General features: G+C 46.7%; 1 protein-coding gene across 2 annotated transcripts in view; it reads right to left on the minus strand.

Annotated features, from left to right (window-relative positions):
- GTF3C6 (general transcription factor IIIC subunit 6) overlaps positions 1-12,780 on the minus strand; it is a 37,189-nt gene that overhangs the window by 21,721 nt on the left and 2,688 nt on the right. Inside the window, exons 1-3 of one of the 2 annotated variants that reach the window (XM_056573087.1) lie at positions 6,609-6,817; positions 5,835-5,993; positions 4,657-4,737 (exon numbers count right to left, since the gene is read on the minus strand). In XM_056573087.1, coding sequence (XP_056429062.1) covers positions 4,657-4,737; positions 5,835-5,921 — 168 coding nt within the window. In that variant the 5' untranslated portion in view covers positions 5,922-5,993; positions 6,609-6,817. Of the gene's footprint in view, positions 1-4,656; positions 4,738-5,834; positions 5,994-6,608; positions 6,818-12,780 lie in introns of those variants that run through there. The other variant, XM_056573086.1, reaches the window with a different exon arrangement.

Consider the following 12,780-nt stretch of genomic DNA (forward strand, 5'->3'; position numbering starts at 1 on the left):
AAAGCGATTTTTCACTTGCCGATACTGAATCGATTCAAAATATTTTTGAATCGATTCAGTATCGGCAAGTGAAAAATCGCGATAATTGCGGGAATCGATTTTTTCTTACATCCCTAGTGTTATGTACACTGTGCAACAGAACAGTTATATGTAACTTGCCTTGATACAGACATGGCCATAAATGTAGGCATTCCTGAAAATTTTCTGGAAAATGAAGTATTTCTCACAGAAATGGATTGCAGTAACACGATTTGCTATACACATGTTTATTCCCTTTGTGTGTATTAGAACTAAACCAAAAAAGGGAGGAAAAAAAAAAGCAAATTGGACATAATGTCACACCAAACTCCAAAAATGGGCTGGACAAAATTATTGGCACCCTTTCAAATTTGTGGAAAAATAAGATTGTTCCAAGCATGTGATGCTCCTTTAAATTCACCTGGGGCAAGTAACAGGAGTGAGCAATATAAAAATCATACCTGAAAGCAGATAAAAAGGTTCACTTAGTCTTTGCATTATGTGTTTGTGTGTGCCACACTAAGCATGGACGACAAAAAGAGAAGAGAACTGTCTGAGGACTTGAGAACCAAAATTGTGGAAAAATTTCAACAATCTCAAGGTTACTAGTCCATCCCCAGAGATCTAGATTTACCTTTGTTCACAGTGCACAACATTATCAAGAAGTTTGCAAACCCATGGTAATGTTGCTAATCTCCCTGGGCGTGGACGGAAGAGAAAAATTGATGAAAGGTGTCAACGCAGGATAGTCCGGATGGTGGATAAGCAGCCCCAAACTAGTTCAAGCTGTCCTGCAGACTCAGGGAGCATTAGTGTCAGTGCAAACTATCAGTCACTATTTAAATGAAATTAAACGCTATGGCAGGAGACCCAGGAGGTCCCCACTGACACAGAGAAAGAAATAATGTAGCATACCACTTGCATTGAAAAAAGGAGGTTGTTTTATTAAAGCAATCCAAAATAAAGTAACGTTTCGGTCCAACAAGACCTTCCTCAGACCGGATTGCTGCGGAGGAGAGAGTCAAGGAGCAGAGTTGCAGTCAATACTGTGTAAAAGGTAGATAGGTAGAAGGAGACCGTAGTCAACTCTGCTCCTTGACTCTCTAGCAATCCGGTCTGAGGAAGGTCTTGTTAAACCGAAATGTTACTTTATTTTGGATTGCTTTAATAAAACAACCTCCTTCTTTCAACTCAAGTGGTGTGCTACATTACTTCTTTCTCTAGCTTTATACGGTTTGGGACCCTAACCATGCACCCACTAATACATAGAGAGTGCCGTGTTCTTCTCAAATAACTGCTGACACAGAGACATAAAAAAAAAAAAAAAAGAAAGACTACATTTTGCCAAAATGAACTTAGTAAGCCAAAATCCTTCTGGGAAAACGCCTTGTGGACAGATAAGACCAAGACAGAGCTTTTTGGTAAAGCACATCATTCTGTTTACCAAAAACGGAATAAGGCCTACAAAGAAAAGAACACAGTACCTGCAGTGAAATATGGTGGAGGTTCAATGATGTTTTGGGGTTGTTTTGCTGCCGCTGGCACTGGGTGCCTTGAATGTGTGCACGGCATCATGAAATCTTAGTATTAACAACGGATTTTGGGTCGCACTGTACAGCCCAGTGTCAGAAAGCTGGGTTTGCATCAGAGATCTTGGGGGTTCCAGCAGGACAATGAACCCAAACATACATCAAAAAGCTCCCAGAAATGGATGGCAACAAAGCTCTGAAGAGTTCTGAAGTGGCCAGCAATGAGTCCAGATCTAAATCCCATTGAACACCTGTGGAGAGATCTTAAAATTGCTGTTGGGAAAAGGCACCCTTCCAATAAGAGACCTGGAGCAGTTTGAAAAGGAAGAGTGGTCCAACATTCCGGCTGAGAGGTGTAAGAAGCTTATTGATGGTTATAGGAAGTGACTGATTTCAGTTATTTTTTCCAAAGGGTTTGCAATCAAATATTAAGTTAAAGGAAAGCTGTCAGCTTGCTCCCCCCGCACTAACCAGTGGTACTGGCTGGTAGTGCGGGGGACGCTGATCGGTTTGATTCATACCATGCCCGCATTTGCCCATTATCTTCTTTGTTCTTGATATGCAAATTAGTTGCTAACTGGCACGGGCTTACTGCCTTCATCTGGCACTGTGACGTAACCGCCACCCGGCCCGCAGCACCACCCGACTTATGAATATTCATGTTCTCCCTCTCCTCCCCGCTGATTTCAGGACTCCACTTTGCTGAAGCAGCTTCCGGGTGTAGACAGGAACATGCACATGCGCAGTGGAGTCCTGAAACCAGCGGGGAGAAGAGGGAGATGATGAGGAAGAAAATGAATATTCATAAGCCGTGCGGTACTGCGGGCCGGGCGGCGGTTCCATCACAGTGCCAGATGAAGGCAGTAACCCCGCCCGTGCCAGTTAGCAGCTAATTTGCATATCAAGAAGAAAGAAGATAACGGGTGAATGGCGCGGCGGATCTGGGCATGGTATGCATCAAACTGATCAGCGTCCCCCACACTACCAGCCAGTACTGCTGGTTAGTGCGGGGGGAGCAAGCTGACAGTTTTCCTATAAGGGTGCCAATAATTTTGTCCAGCCCATTTTTGGAGTATGGTGTGACATAATGTCCAATTTGCTTTTTTCCCCTCCTTTTTTGGTTTAGTTCCAATACACACAAAGGGAATAAACCTGTGTATAGCAAAACATGTGTTACTGCAATCCTTTTCTGTGAGAAATACTTCATTTTCTAGAAAAAAAATTCAGGGGTGCCAACATTTACGGCCATGACTGTACACATTATTAATCATTGGGATAACAGCATCTCTCTTGTGTTCTTTCTGTTTTTTACACTGCTCAAAAAAAATAAAGGGAACACTTAAACAACACAATGTAACTCCAAGTCAATCCCACTTCTGTGAAATCACACTGTCCACTCAGGAAGCAACACTGATTGACAATCAATTTCACATGCTGTTGTGCAAATGGAACAGACAACATGTGGAAATTATAGGCAATTAGCAAGACACCCCCAATAAAGGAGTGGTGCTGCAGTTGGTGACCACAGACCACTTCCCAGTTCCTATGCTTCCTGGCTGATGTTTTGATAGCTTTTGAATGCTGGCCGTGCTTTCACTCTAGTGGTAGCATGAGACGGAGTCTACAACCCACACAAGTGGCTCAGGTAGTGCAGCTCATCCAGAATGGCACATCAATGTGAGCTGTGGCAAGAAGATTTGCCGTGTCTGTCAGCGTAGTGTCCAGAGCATGGAGGCACTACCGCACTACCAGAAGACAGGCCAGTACATCAGGAGACGTGGTGGAGGCCGTAGGAGGGCAACAACCCTGCAGCAGGACCGCTTCCTCTGCCTTTTTTACAAGGAGGAGCACTGCTGGAGCCCTGCAAAATGACCTCCAGCAGGCCACAAATGTGCATGTCTCCACTCAAACGGTCAGAAAAAGACTCCATGAGGGTGGTATGAGGGCCCCGAAGTTCACAGGTGGGGGTTGTGCTTACAGCTCAACACCATTCAGGATGTTTGGCATTTGCCAGAGAACACCAAGATTGGCAAATTCACCACTGGCGCCCTGTGCTCTTTACAGATTAAAGCAGGTTCACACTGAGCACGTGTGTGGGGTGGCATTTCTTTGGGGGGCCGCACAGCCCTCCATGTGCTTGCCAGAGGTAGCCTGACTGCCATTAGGTACAGAGATGAGATCCTCAGACCCCTTGTGAGACCATATGCTGGTGCGGTTGGCCCTGGGTTCCTCCTAATGCAAGACAATGCTAGACCTCATGTAACTGGAGTGTGTCAGTAGTTCCTGAAATAGGAAGGCATTGATGCTATGGACTGGCCCACCAGTTCCCCAGACTTGAATTCGGTTGAGCACATCTGGGACATCCTGTCCCGCTCCACCCACCAATGCCACGTTGCACCACAGACTTTCCAGGAGTTGGCGGATGCTTTAGTCCCGGTCTGGGAGGACATCCTTCAGGAGGCCATTCGCCACCTCATCAGGAGCATGCCCAGGCATTGTAGGGAGGTCATACGGGCATGTGGAGGCCACACACACTACTGAGCCTCATTTTGACTTGTTTTAAGGACATTACATCAAAGTTGGATCAGCCTGTAGTGTGGTTTCGCACTTGGATTTTGAGTGTGACTCCATACCCAGACCTCCATGGGTTGATAAATTTGATTTCCATTGATAATCTTTGTGTGATTTTGTTGTCAGCACATTCAACTATGTAAAGACAAAGGTATTTCATATGATTAGTTCATTCATTCAGATCTAGGATGTGTTATCTTAGTGTTCCCTTTATTTTTTTTGAGCAGTGTATATTTGGACTAATAAGTTATATGTGTATAAGTAGACCTAGACTTGCATAATCAAAAATGTTGATGAATATATAACAAGTCATCTTGGAACTTTCCCCACAAAACTGTATATGACTCTGTTCCATTCCCACTATTCTATGACATGAGGACCACAGATTGTACTTCATTTACAAGGTGACAGTTTTTAAAAACCAAGCTACTAAAAGCCTAGAAAAAAAATGGAGCTTAGTACTTTTTTTTGTTTTCAGTAACACACTTGCAAGAAACCAAATTGTGTCTATAATACCAGAATTTCTGTTGCATTTTACCAAAATTTTGCACTTGTTGTCGCATTTTTCTAAAATGTCTGAGTCAATGATTCCTGTTAATTCCACCAAGACCAGTTGTTCCTGAAAGGAAAGAATAAATATCACCAATACAATCAAGCAACGAAACACAAAAATAATACATTCTAAAAGCAGGCACAAAGTCCACTTTATTCACGAGAGAATTGCTTCTCCTGCCCACCTTCCCACCAGCTGCTGTGTACCCGCAGTCCCCAATCATTGCTGGGAGAAGTGCTGCAGTCATAAAAGAACTAGGAGTCTGCTGTATATTTTGAGATATCATAGGCTTTATTGGCCAAACTGAACAATACATTTTTGTGCTCTATGAACTTAAATTGCAGTGGAACGGTTATCATACATCATTTGAAATAATTTCTTAAAACTTTATTTCTTCTGTGTGAAGCTATAATAAAACATATACAACCACAGCAACTGTAGAAATGAACCCCCTATTATGGCATCTGATTCTGCTCCCAAGACAGAAAGGTCCAGGACAGGACCCCCTCTCATTCCAAGGGCCCCAAAGCTGCATGGTCTACCATTATGGTACCTACGCCCTTGGATACAACTATTTAGTTAGTCTGTTTTTTACCCATAAAAGAGGTTAGCTACGTTTTACTTTAAAAAGAGTTTTTTTTTTTCTTTTTATAGGACAGGAACACTTTAAGCTGAGGCTCTCCAGCAGTCTCCTTATTATCATCACAGACAGGATTACAGGGAAAGGTGGCAACCATAAACAATAATAATTTAGAGATTAGCCACCCCCTGCCTGAGAAATTATTTCTGAACAAGTCACAGAACATGCTCAGAAATCATTCACATTCTTGTGGACAGGGCCTGGGCCAGCCTATATCCACAGGGCTTACAGTAAATCATATCTCTAAATGTTGTTAAAAACAGCTCTGGCGATATGGCTGCCCCCATAATAATGTAAAAAAAAAAAGTAACATGCTATACTAACTGGCTCTTATAAGTAAAAAAAAAAAGAATCTATGCAATACATTCACCTTTAGATAATGATACTGCTACAAATGTCTAGGGAAGTGACTATTAGCCAATTCCTTCACTCACCTTGCCTTATGCATGCAATGTCGTTTTCATACACACTACAACCAACTTCAAGAAAAAACATAAATATGACATAACTTTATATGTCTAACCTCTTCTTCCTCTTCCTCATCTGGCATGCACTTGTTGACTGCACTGGTCTTTTGTCCAGAAGATGCCGGAATTATGTTGGAAGCCATAATGGAGTAGTTGATGCTGTATGTTCACAACACTGGGTGGCAGCAGCTGCACATGTATTGGATTACTTTATGCTAAAAGAATAAAAATATAAATCAAGAGTACAAATAAGAAGGGAAGCCTTTCTCTAACGCATTACTGTCATTAAAAACAACATTTGACATGTTGATCGGATACGTCAAAAGATGTTGACCGCAGAGGCGGCATTGCAGTCCACTCCCCGGCCGGACAATTAGACCATTTCTTTGTGTAGAAGTCTATGTAGGCAAAAGGTCAAGTCTGTCGGCCAGGGAGTGAAGCACGATGCTGCCCACTTCCGTGGCTAATAACTCACAATCATAGTAGGTCTCAGACATAAGACCCAAAGCGATAAACAACTTTTGGTATATCTGGGCAACATGTCAACAGTTGTTTTTATTGACAGTAATGCTTTAATAGTTACCGTATTTTTCATCCTATAGGACGCACCGGCGTATAAGACGCACCCAATTTATAGGTGCAAAATCTAAAAAAATAAAGATTTTTAACCCAATAGTGGTCTTCAACCTGCGGACCTCCAGATGTTGCAAAACTACAACTCCCAGCATGCCCGGACAGCCGTTGGCTGTCCGGGCATGCTGGGAGTTGTAGTTTTGCAACATCTGGAGGTCCGCAGGTTGAAGACCACTGGTAAAGGAGGTGACACTCACGTGTCCCCGCCGCTCCGGACCCGTCACCGCTGCCCTGGATGTCGCTCCACCGCTGTCGCCGTTTCTCCGGAACGTCTCTGCTGCCGGCCGGGTATCCTCGCTCTTCGTCGCCGCCATCACGTCGTTACGCACGTACGCGACGACGAGGAAGGAGAGCGCCGGCCATACAGGGGATCCCTGAACGGAGAAAACACCGAGGAGGCAGGTAAGGTCCCTCCCGGTGTCCTGTAAGCACTAACCCGGCTATTCAGTCGGGCTGTTTGGGACCACCCGACTGAACAGCCGGGTTAGTGTTACTTTCCCTTCAGACGCGGCTGTCAGTTTTGATCGCCGCGTCTGAAGGGTTAATACAGGGCATCACCGCGATTGGTGATGTCCTGTATTAGCCGCGGGTCCCGGCCGTTGATGGCCGCAGGGACCGCCGCAATAGGGGTGTATTTGCCGTATAAGACGCACCGACTTTCCCCCCCCAGTTTTGGGGAAGAAAAAGTGCGTCTTATAACCAATAACCCAATAGTGGTCTTCTACCTGCGGACCTCCAGATGTTGCAAAACTACAACTCCCAGCGTCTTATACAGCGAAAAATACGGTATATATCTTTTCATGTGGTTTAGGAAGTGTGCCTGTTCTTGAATGCAGCAGACACCTTGTAGCTGATATCCATTTAAATACTTTACTTCAATGTCAGTAACATTATAAACTTCATTGTGTAAAATCCGGACGCAGTTTTATGGCATTTCCATGCACACAATGCTTGCACCTGAGCAAACCCAGCTCCCCCATTACAAAAAGTAACAGATAATCCCCTGCTCCCCCATATACACAGTAACAGGTGATTCCCCTGCTCCCCCATTACAAAAAGTAACAGATAATCCCCTGCTCCCCCAGATACACAGTAACAGATAATCCCCTGCTCCCCCAGATACACAGTAACAGATAATCCCCTGCTCCCCCAGATACACAGTAACAGATAATCCCCTGCTCCCCCATTACAAAAAGTAACGGATAATCCCCTGCTCCCCCATATACACAGTAACAGGTGATTCCCCTGCTCCCCCATATACACAGTAACAGGTGATTCCCCTTCTCCCCCATATACACAGTAACAGATGATCCCCTGCTCCCCCAGATACACAGAGTAACAGATAATCCCCTGCTCCCCCATATACACAGTAACAGGTGATTCCCCTGCTCCCACAGATACACAGTAACAGGTGATTCCCCTGCTCCCCCATATACACAGTAACAGGTGATTCCCCTGCTCCCCCATATACACAGTAACAGGTGATTCCCCTGCTCCCCCATATACACAGTAACAGGTGATTCCCCTTCTCCCCCATATACACAGTAACAGGTGATCCCCTGCTCCCCCATATACACAGTAACAGGTGATCCCCTGCTCCCCCATATACACAGTAACAGATAATCCCCTGCTCCCCCGAAAACACAGTAACAGATAATCCCCTGCTCCCCCATATACAAAGTAACAGGTGATCCCCCTGCTCCCCCATATACACAGTAACAGGTGATCCCCCTGCTCCCCCATATACACAGTAACAGGTGATTCCCCTGCTCCCCCATATACACAGTAACAGGTGATTCCCCTGCTCCCCCATATACACAGTAACAGGTGATTCCCCTGCTCCCCCATATACATAGTAACAGGTGATTCCCCTCCTCCCCCATATACATAGTAACAGGTGATTCCCCTCCTCCCCCATTTACACAGTAACAGGTGATTCCCCTGCTCCCCCATATACACAGTAACAGGTGATTCCCTGCTCCCCCATATACACAGTAAAAGGTGATTCCCTGCTCCCCCATATACACAGTAACAGGTGATTCCCCTGCTCCCCCATATACACAGTAACAGGTGATTCCCCTGCTCCCCCATATACACAGTAACAGGTGATTCCCCTGCTCCCCCATATACACAGTAACAGGTGATTCCCCTACTCCCCCATATACACAGTAACAGGTGATTCCCCTGCTCCCCCATATACATAGTAACAGGTGATTCCCCTCCTCCCCCATTTACACAGTGACAGATAATCCCCTGCTCCCCCATATACACAGTAACAGGTGATTCCCCTGCTCCCCCATATACACAGTAACAGGTGATTCCCCTGCTCCCCCATATACACAGTAACAGGTGATTCCCTGCTCTCCCATATACACAGTAACAGGTGATCCCCCTGCTCCCCCATATACACAGTAACAGGTGATTCCCCTTCTCCCCCATATACACAGTAACAGGTGATTCCCTGCTCCCCCATATAAACAGTAACAGGTGATTTCCCCTGCTCCCCCATATACACAGTAACAGGTGTTTCCCCTGCTCCCCCATATACACAGTAACAGGTGATTCCCCTGCCCACCATATACACAGTAACAGGTGATTCCCCTACTCCCCCATATACACAGTAACAGGTGATTCCCCTGCCCACCATATACACAGTAACAGGTGATCCCCTACTCCCCCATATACACAGTAACAGGTGATTCCCCTGCCCACCATATACACAGTAACAGGTGATCCCCTGCTCCCCCATATACATAGTAACAGGTGATTCCCCTGCTCCCCCATATACATAGTAACAGGTGATTCCCCTGCTCCCCCATATACATAGTAACAGGTGATTCCCCTGCCCACCATATACATAGTAACAGGTGATTCCCCTGCTCCCCCATATATACAGTAACAGGTGATCCCCTGCTCCTCCATATACACAGTAACAGGTGATTCCCCTGCTCCCCCATATATACAGTAACAGGTGATCCCCCCCTGCTCCCCCATATACACAGTAACAGGTGATCCCCCTGCTCCCCCAGATACACAGTAACAGGTGATTCCCCTTCTCCCCCATATACACAGTAACAGATGATCCCCTGCTCCCCCATATACACAGTAACAGGTGATCCCCTGCTCCCCCATATACACAGTAACAGATAATCCCCTGCTCCCCCGAAAACACAGTAACAGATAATCCCCTGCTCCCCCATATACAAAGTAACAGGTGATCCCCCTGCTCCCCCATATACACAGTAACAGGTGATCCCCCTGCTCCCCCATATACACAGTAACAGGTGATCCCCCTGCTCCCCCATATACACAGTAACAGGTGATTCCCCTGCTCCCCCATATACACAGTAACAGGTGATTCCCCTGCTCCCCCATATACACAGTAACAGGTGATTCCCCTGCTCCCCCATATACACAGTAACAGGTGATTCCCCTGCTCCCCCATATACACAGTAACAGATAATCCCCTGCTCCCCCATATACACAGTAACAGGTGATCCCCTGCTCCCCCATATACACAGTAACAGGTGATTCCCCTGCTCCCCCATATACACAGTAACAGGTGATTCCCCTGCTCCCCCATATACACAGTAACAGGTGATTCCCCTGCTCCCCCATATACACAGTAACAGGTGATTCCCCTGCCCACCATATACACAGTAACAGGTGATTCCCCTGCCCACCATATACATAGTAACAGGTGATTCCCTGCTCCCCCATATACATAGTAACAGGTGATTCCCCTGCTCCCCCATATACATAGTAACAGGAGATTCCCTGCTCCCCCATATACACAGTAACAGGTGATTCCCCTGCTCCCCCATATACACAGTAACAGGTGATTCCCCTGCTCCCCCATATACACAGTAACAGGTGATCCCCTGCTCCCCTGTATATACAGTAACAGGTGATTCCCCTGCTCCCCCCATATACACAGTAACAGGCGATTCCCCTGCTCCCCCATATACACAGTAACAGGCGATTCCCCTGCTCCCCCATATACACAGTAACAGGTGATTCCCCTACTCCCCCATATACACAGTAACAGGTGATTCCCCTGCTGCCCCATATACACAGTAACAGGTGATCCCCCCTGCTCCCCCATATACACAGTAACAGGTGATTCCCCCCTGCTCCCCCATATACACAGTAACAGGTGATTCCCCTGCTCCCCCATATACACAGTAACAGGTGATTCCCCTGCTCCCCCATATACACAGTAACAGGTGATTCCCCTGCTCCCCCATATACACAGTAACAGATAATCCCCTGCTCCACCATATACACAGTAACAGATAATCCCCTGCTCCCCCATATACACAGTAACAGGTGATTCCCCTGCTCCCCCATATACACAGTAACAGGTGATTCCCCTGCCCACCATATACACAGTAACAGGTGATTCCCCTGCCCACCATATACATAGAAACAGGTGATTCCCTGCTCCCCCATATACATAGTAACAGGTGATTCCCTGCTCCCCCATATACACAGTAACAGGTGACCCCCCTGCTCCCCCATATACACAGTAACAGGTGATTCCCCTGCTCCCCCATATACACAGTAACAGGTGATTCCCCTGCTCCCCCATATACACAGTAACAGGTGATTCCCCTGCTCCCCCATATACACAGTAACAGGTGATTCCCCTGCTCCCCCATATACATAGTAACAGGTGATTCCCCTCCTCCCCCATTTACACAGTAACAGGTGATTCCCCTGCTCCCCCAGATACACAGTAACAGGTGATTCCCTGCTCCCCCATATACACAGTAACAGGTGATTCCCTGCTCCCCCATATACACAGTAACAGGTGATTCCCTGCTCCCCCATATACACAGTAACAGGTGATTCCCCTGCTCCCCCATATACACAGTAACAGGTGATTCCCCTGCTCCCCCATATACACAGTAACAGTCGATTCCCCTGCTCCCCCATATACACAGTAACAGGTGATTCCCCTGCTCCCCCATATACACAGTAACAGGTGATTCCCCTCCTCCCCCATTTACACAGTAACAGATAATCCCCTGCTCCCCCATATACACAGTAACAGGTGATTCCCCTGCTCCCCCATATACACAGTAACAGGTGATTCCCCTGCTCCCCCATATACACAGTAACAGGTGATTCCCTGCTCCCCCATATACACAGTAACAGGTGATCCCCCTGCTCCCCCATATACACAGTAACAGGTGATTCCCCTTCTCCCCCATATACACAGTAACAGGTGATTCCCTGCTCCCCCATATACACAGTAACAGGTGTTTCCCCTGCTCCCCCATATACACAGTAACAGGTGATTCCCCTGCCCACCATATACACAGTAACAGGTGATTCCCCTACTCCCCCATATACACAGTAACAGGTGATTCCCCTGCCCACCATATACACAGTAACAGGTGATCCCCTGCTCCCCCATATACATAGTAACAGGTGATTCCCCTGCTCCCCCATATACATAGTAACAGGTGATTCCCCTGCTCCCCCATATACATAGTAACAGGTGATTCCCCTGCCCACCATATACATAGTAACAGGTGATTCCCCTGCCCACCATATACACAGTAACAGGTGATCCCCTGCTCCCCCATATACATAGTAACAGGTGATTCCCCTGCTCCCCCATATACATAGTAACAGGTGATTCCCCTGCTCCCCCATATACATAGTAACAGGTGATTCCCCTGCCCACCATATACATAGTAACAGGTGATTCCCCTGCTCCCCCATATATACAGTAACAGGTGATCCCCTGCTCCCCCATATACACAGTAACAGGTGATTCCCCTGCTCCCCCATATATACAGTAACAGGTGATCCCCCCTGCTGCCCCATATACACAGTAACAGGTGATCCCCCCTGCTCCCCCATATACACAGTAACAGGTGATTCCCCCCTGCTCCCCCATATACACAGTAACAGGTGATTCCCCTGCTCCCCCATATACACAGTAACAGGTGATTCCCCTGCTCCCCCATATACACAGTAACAGGTGATTCCCCTGCTCCCCCATATACACAGTAACAGATAATCCCCTGCTCCACCATATACACAGTAACAGATAATCCCCTGCTCCCCCATATACACAGTAACAGGTGATTCCCCTGCTCCCCCATATACACAGTAACAGGTGATTCCCCTGCCCACCATATACACAGTAACAGGTGATTCCCCTGCCCACCATATACATAGAAACAGGTGATTCCCTGCTCCCCCATATACATAGTAACAGGTGATTCCCTGCTCCCCCATATACACAGTAACAGGTGACCCCCCTGCTCCCCCATATACACAGTAACAGGTGATTCCCCTGCTCCCCCATATACACAGTAACAGGTGATTCCCCTGCTCCCCCATATACACAGT

This window comes from Hyla sarda, chromosome 4, assembly GCF_029499605.1.
Source record: "Hyla sarda isolate aHylSar1 chromosome 4, aHylSar1.hap1, whole genome shotgun sequence".
In the NCBI taxonomy this organism is placed as follows: domain Eukaryota; kingdom Metazoa; phylum Chordata; class Amphibia; order Anura; family Hylidae; genus Hyla; species Hyla sarda.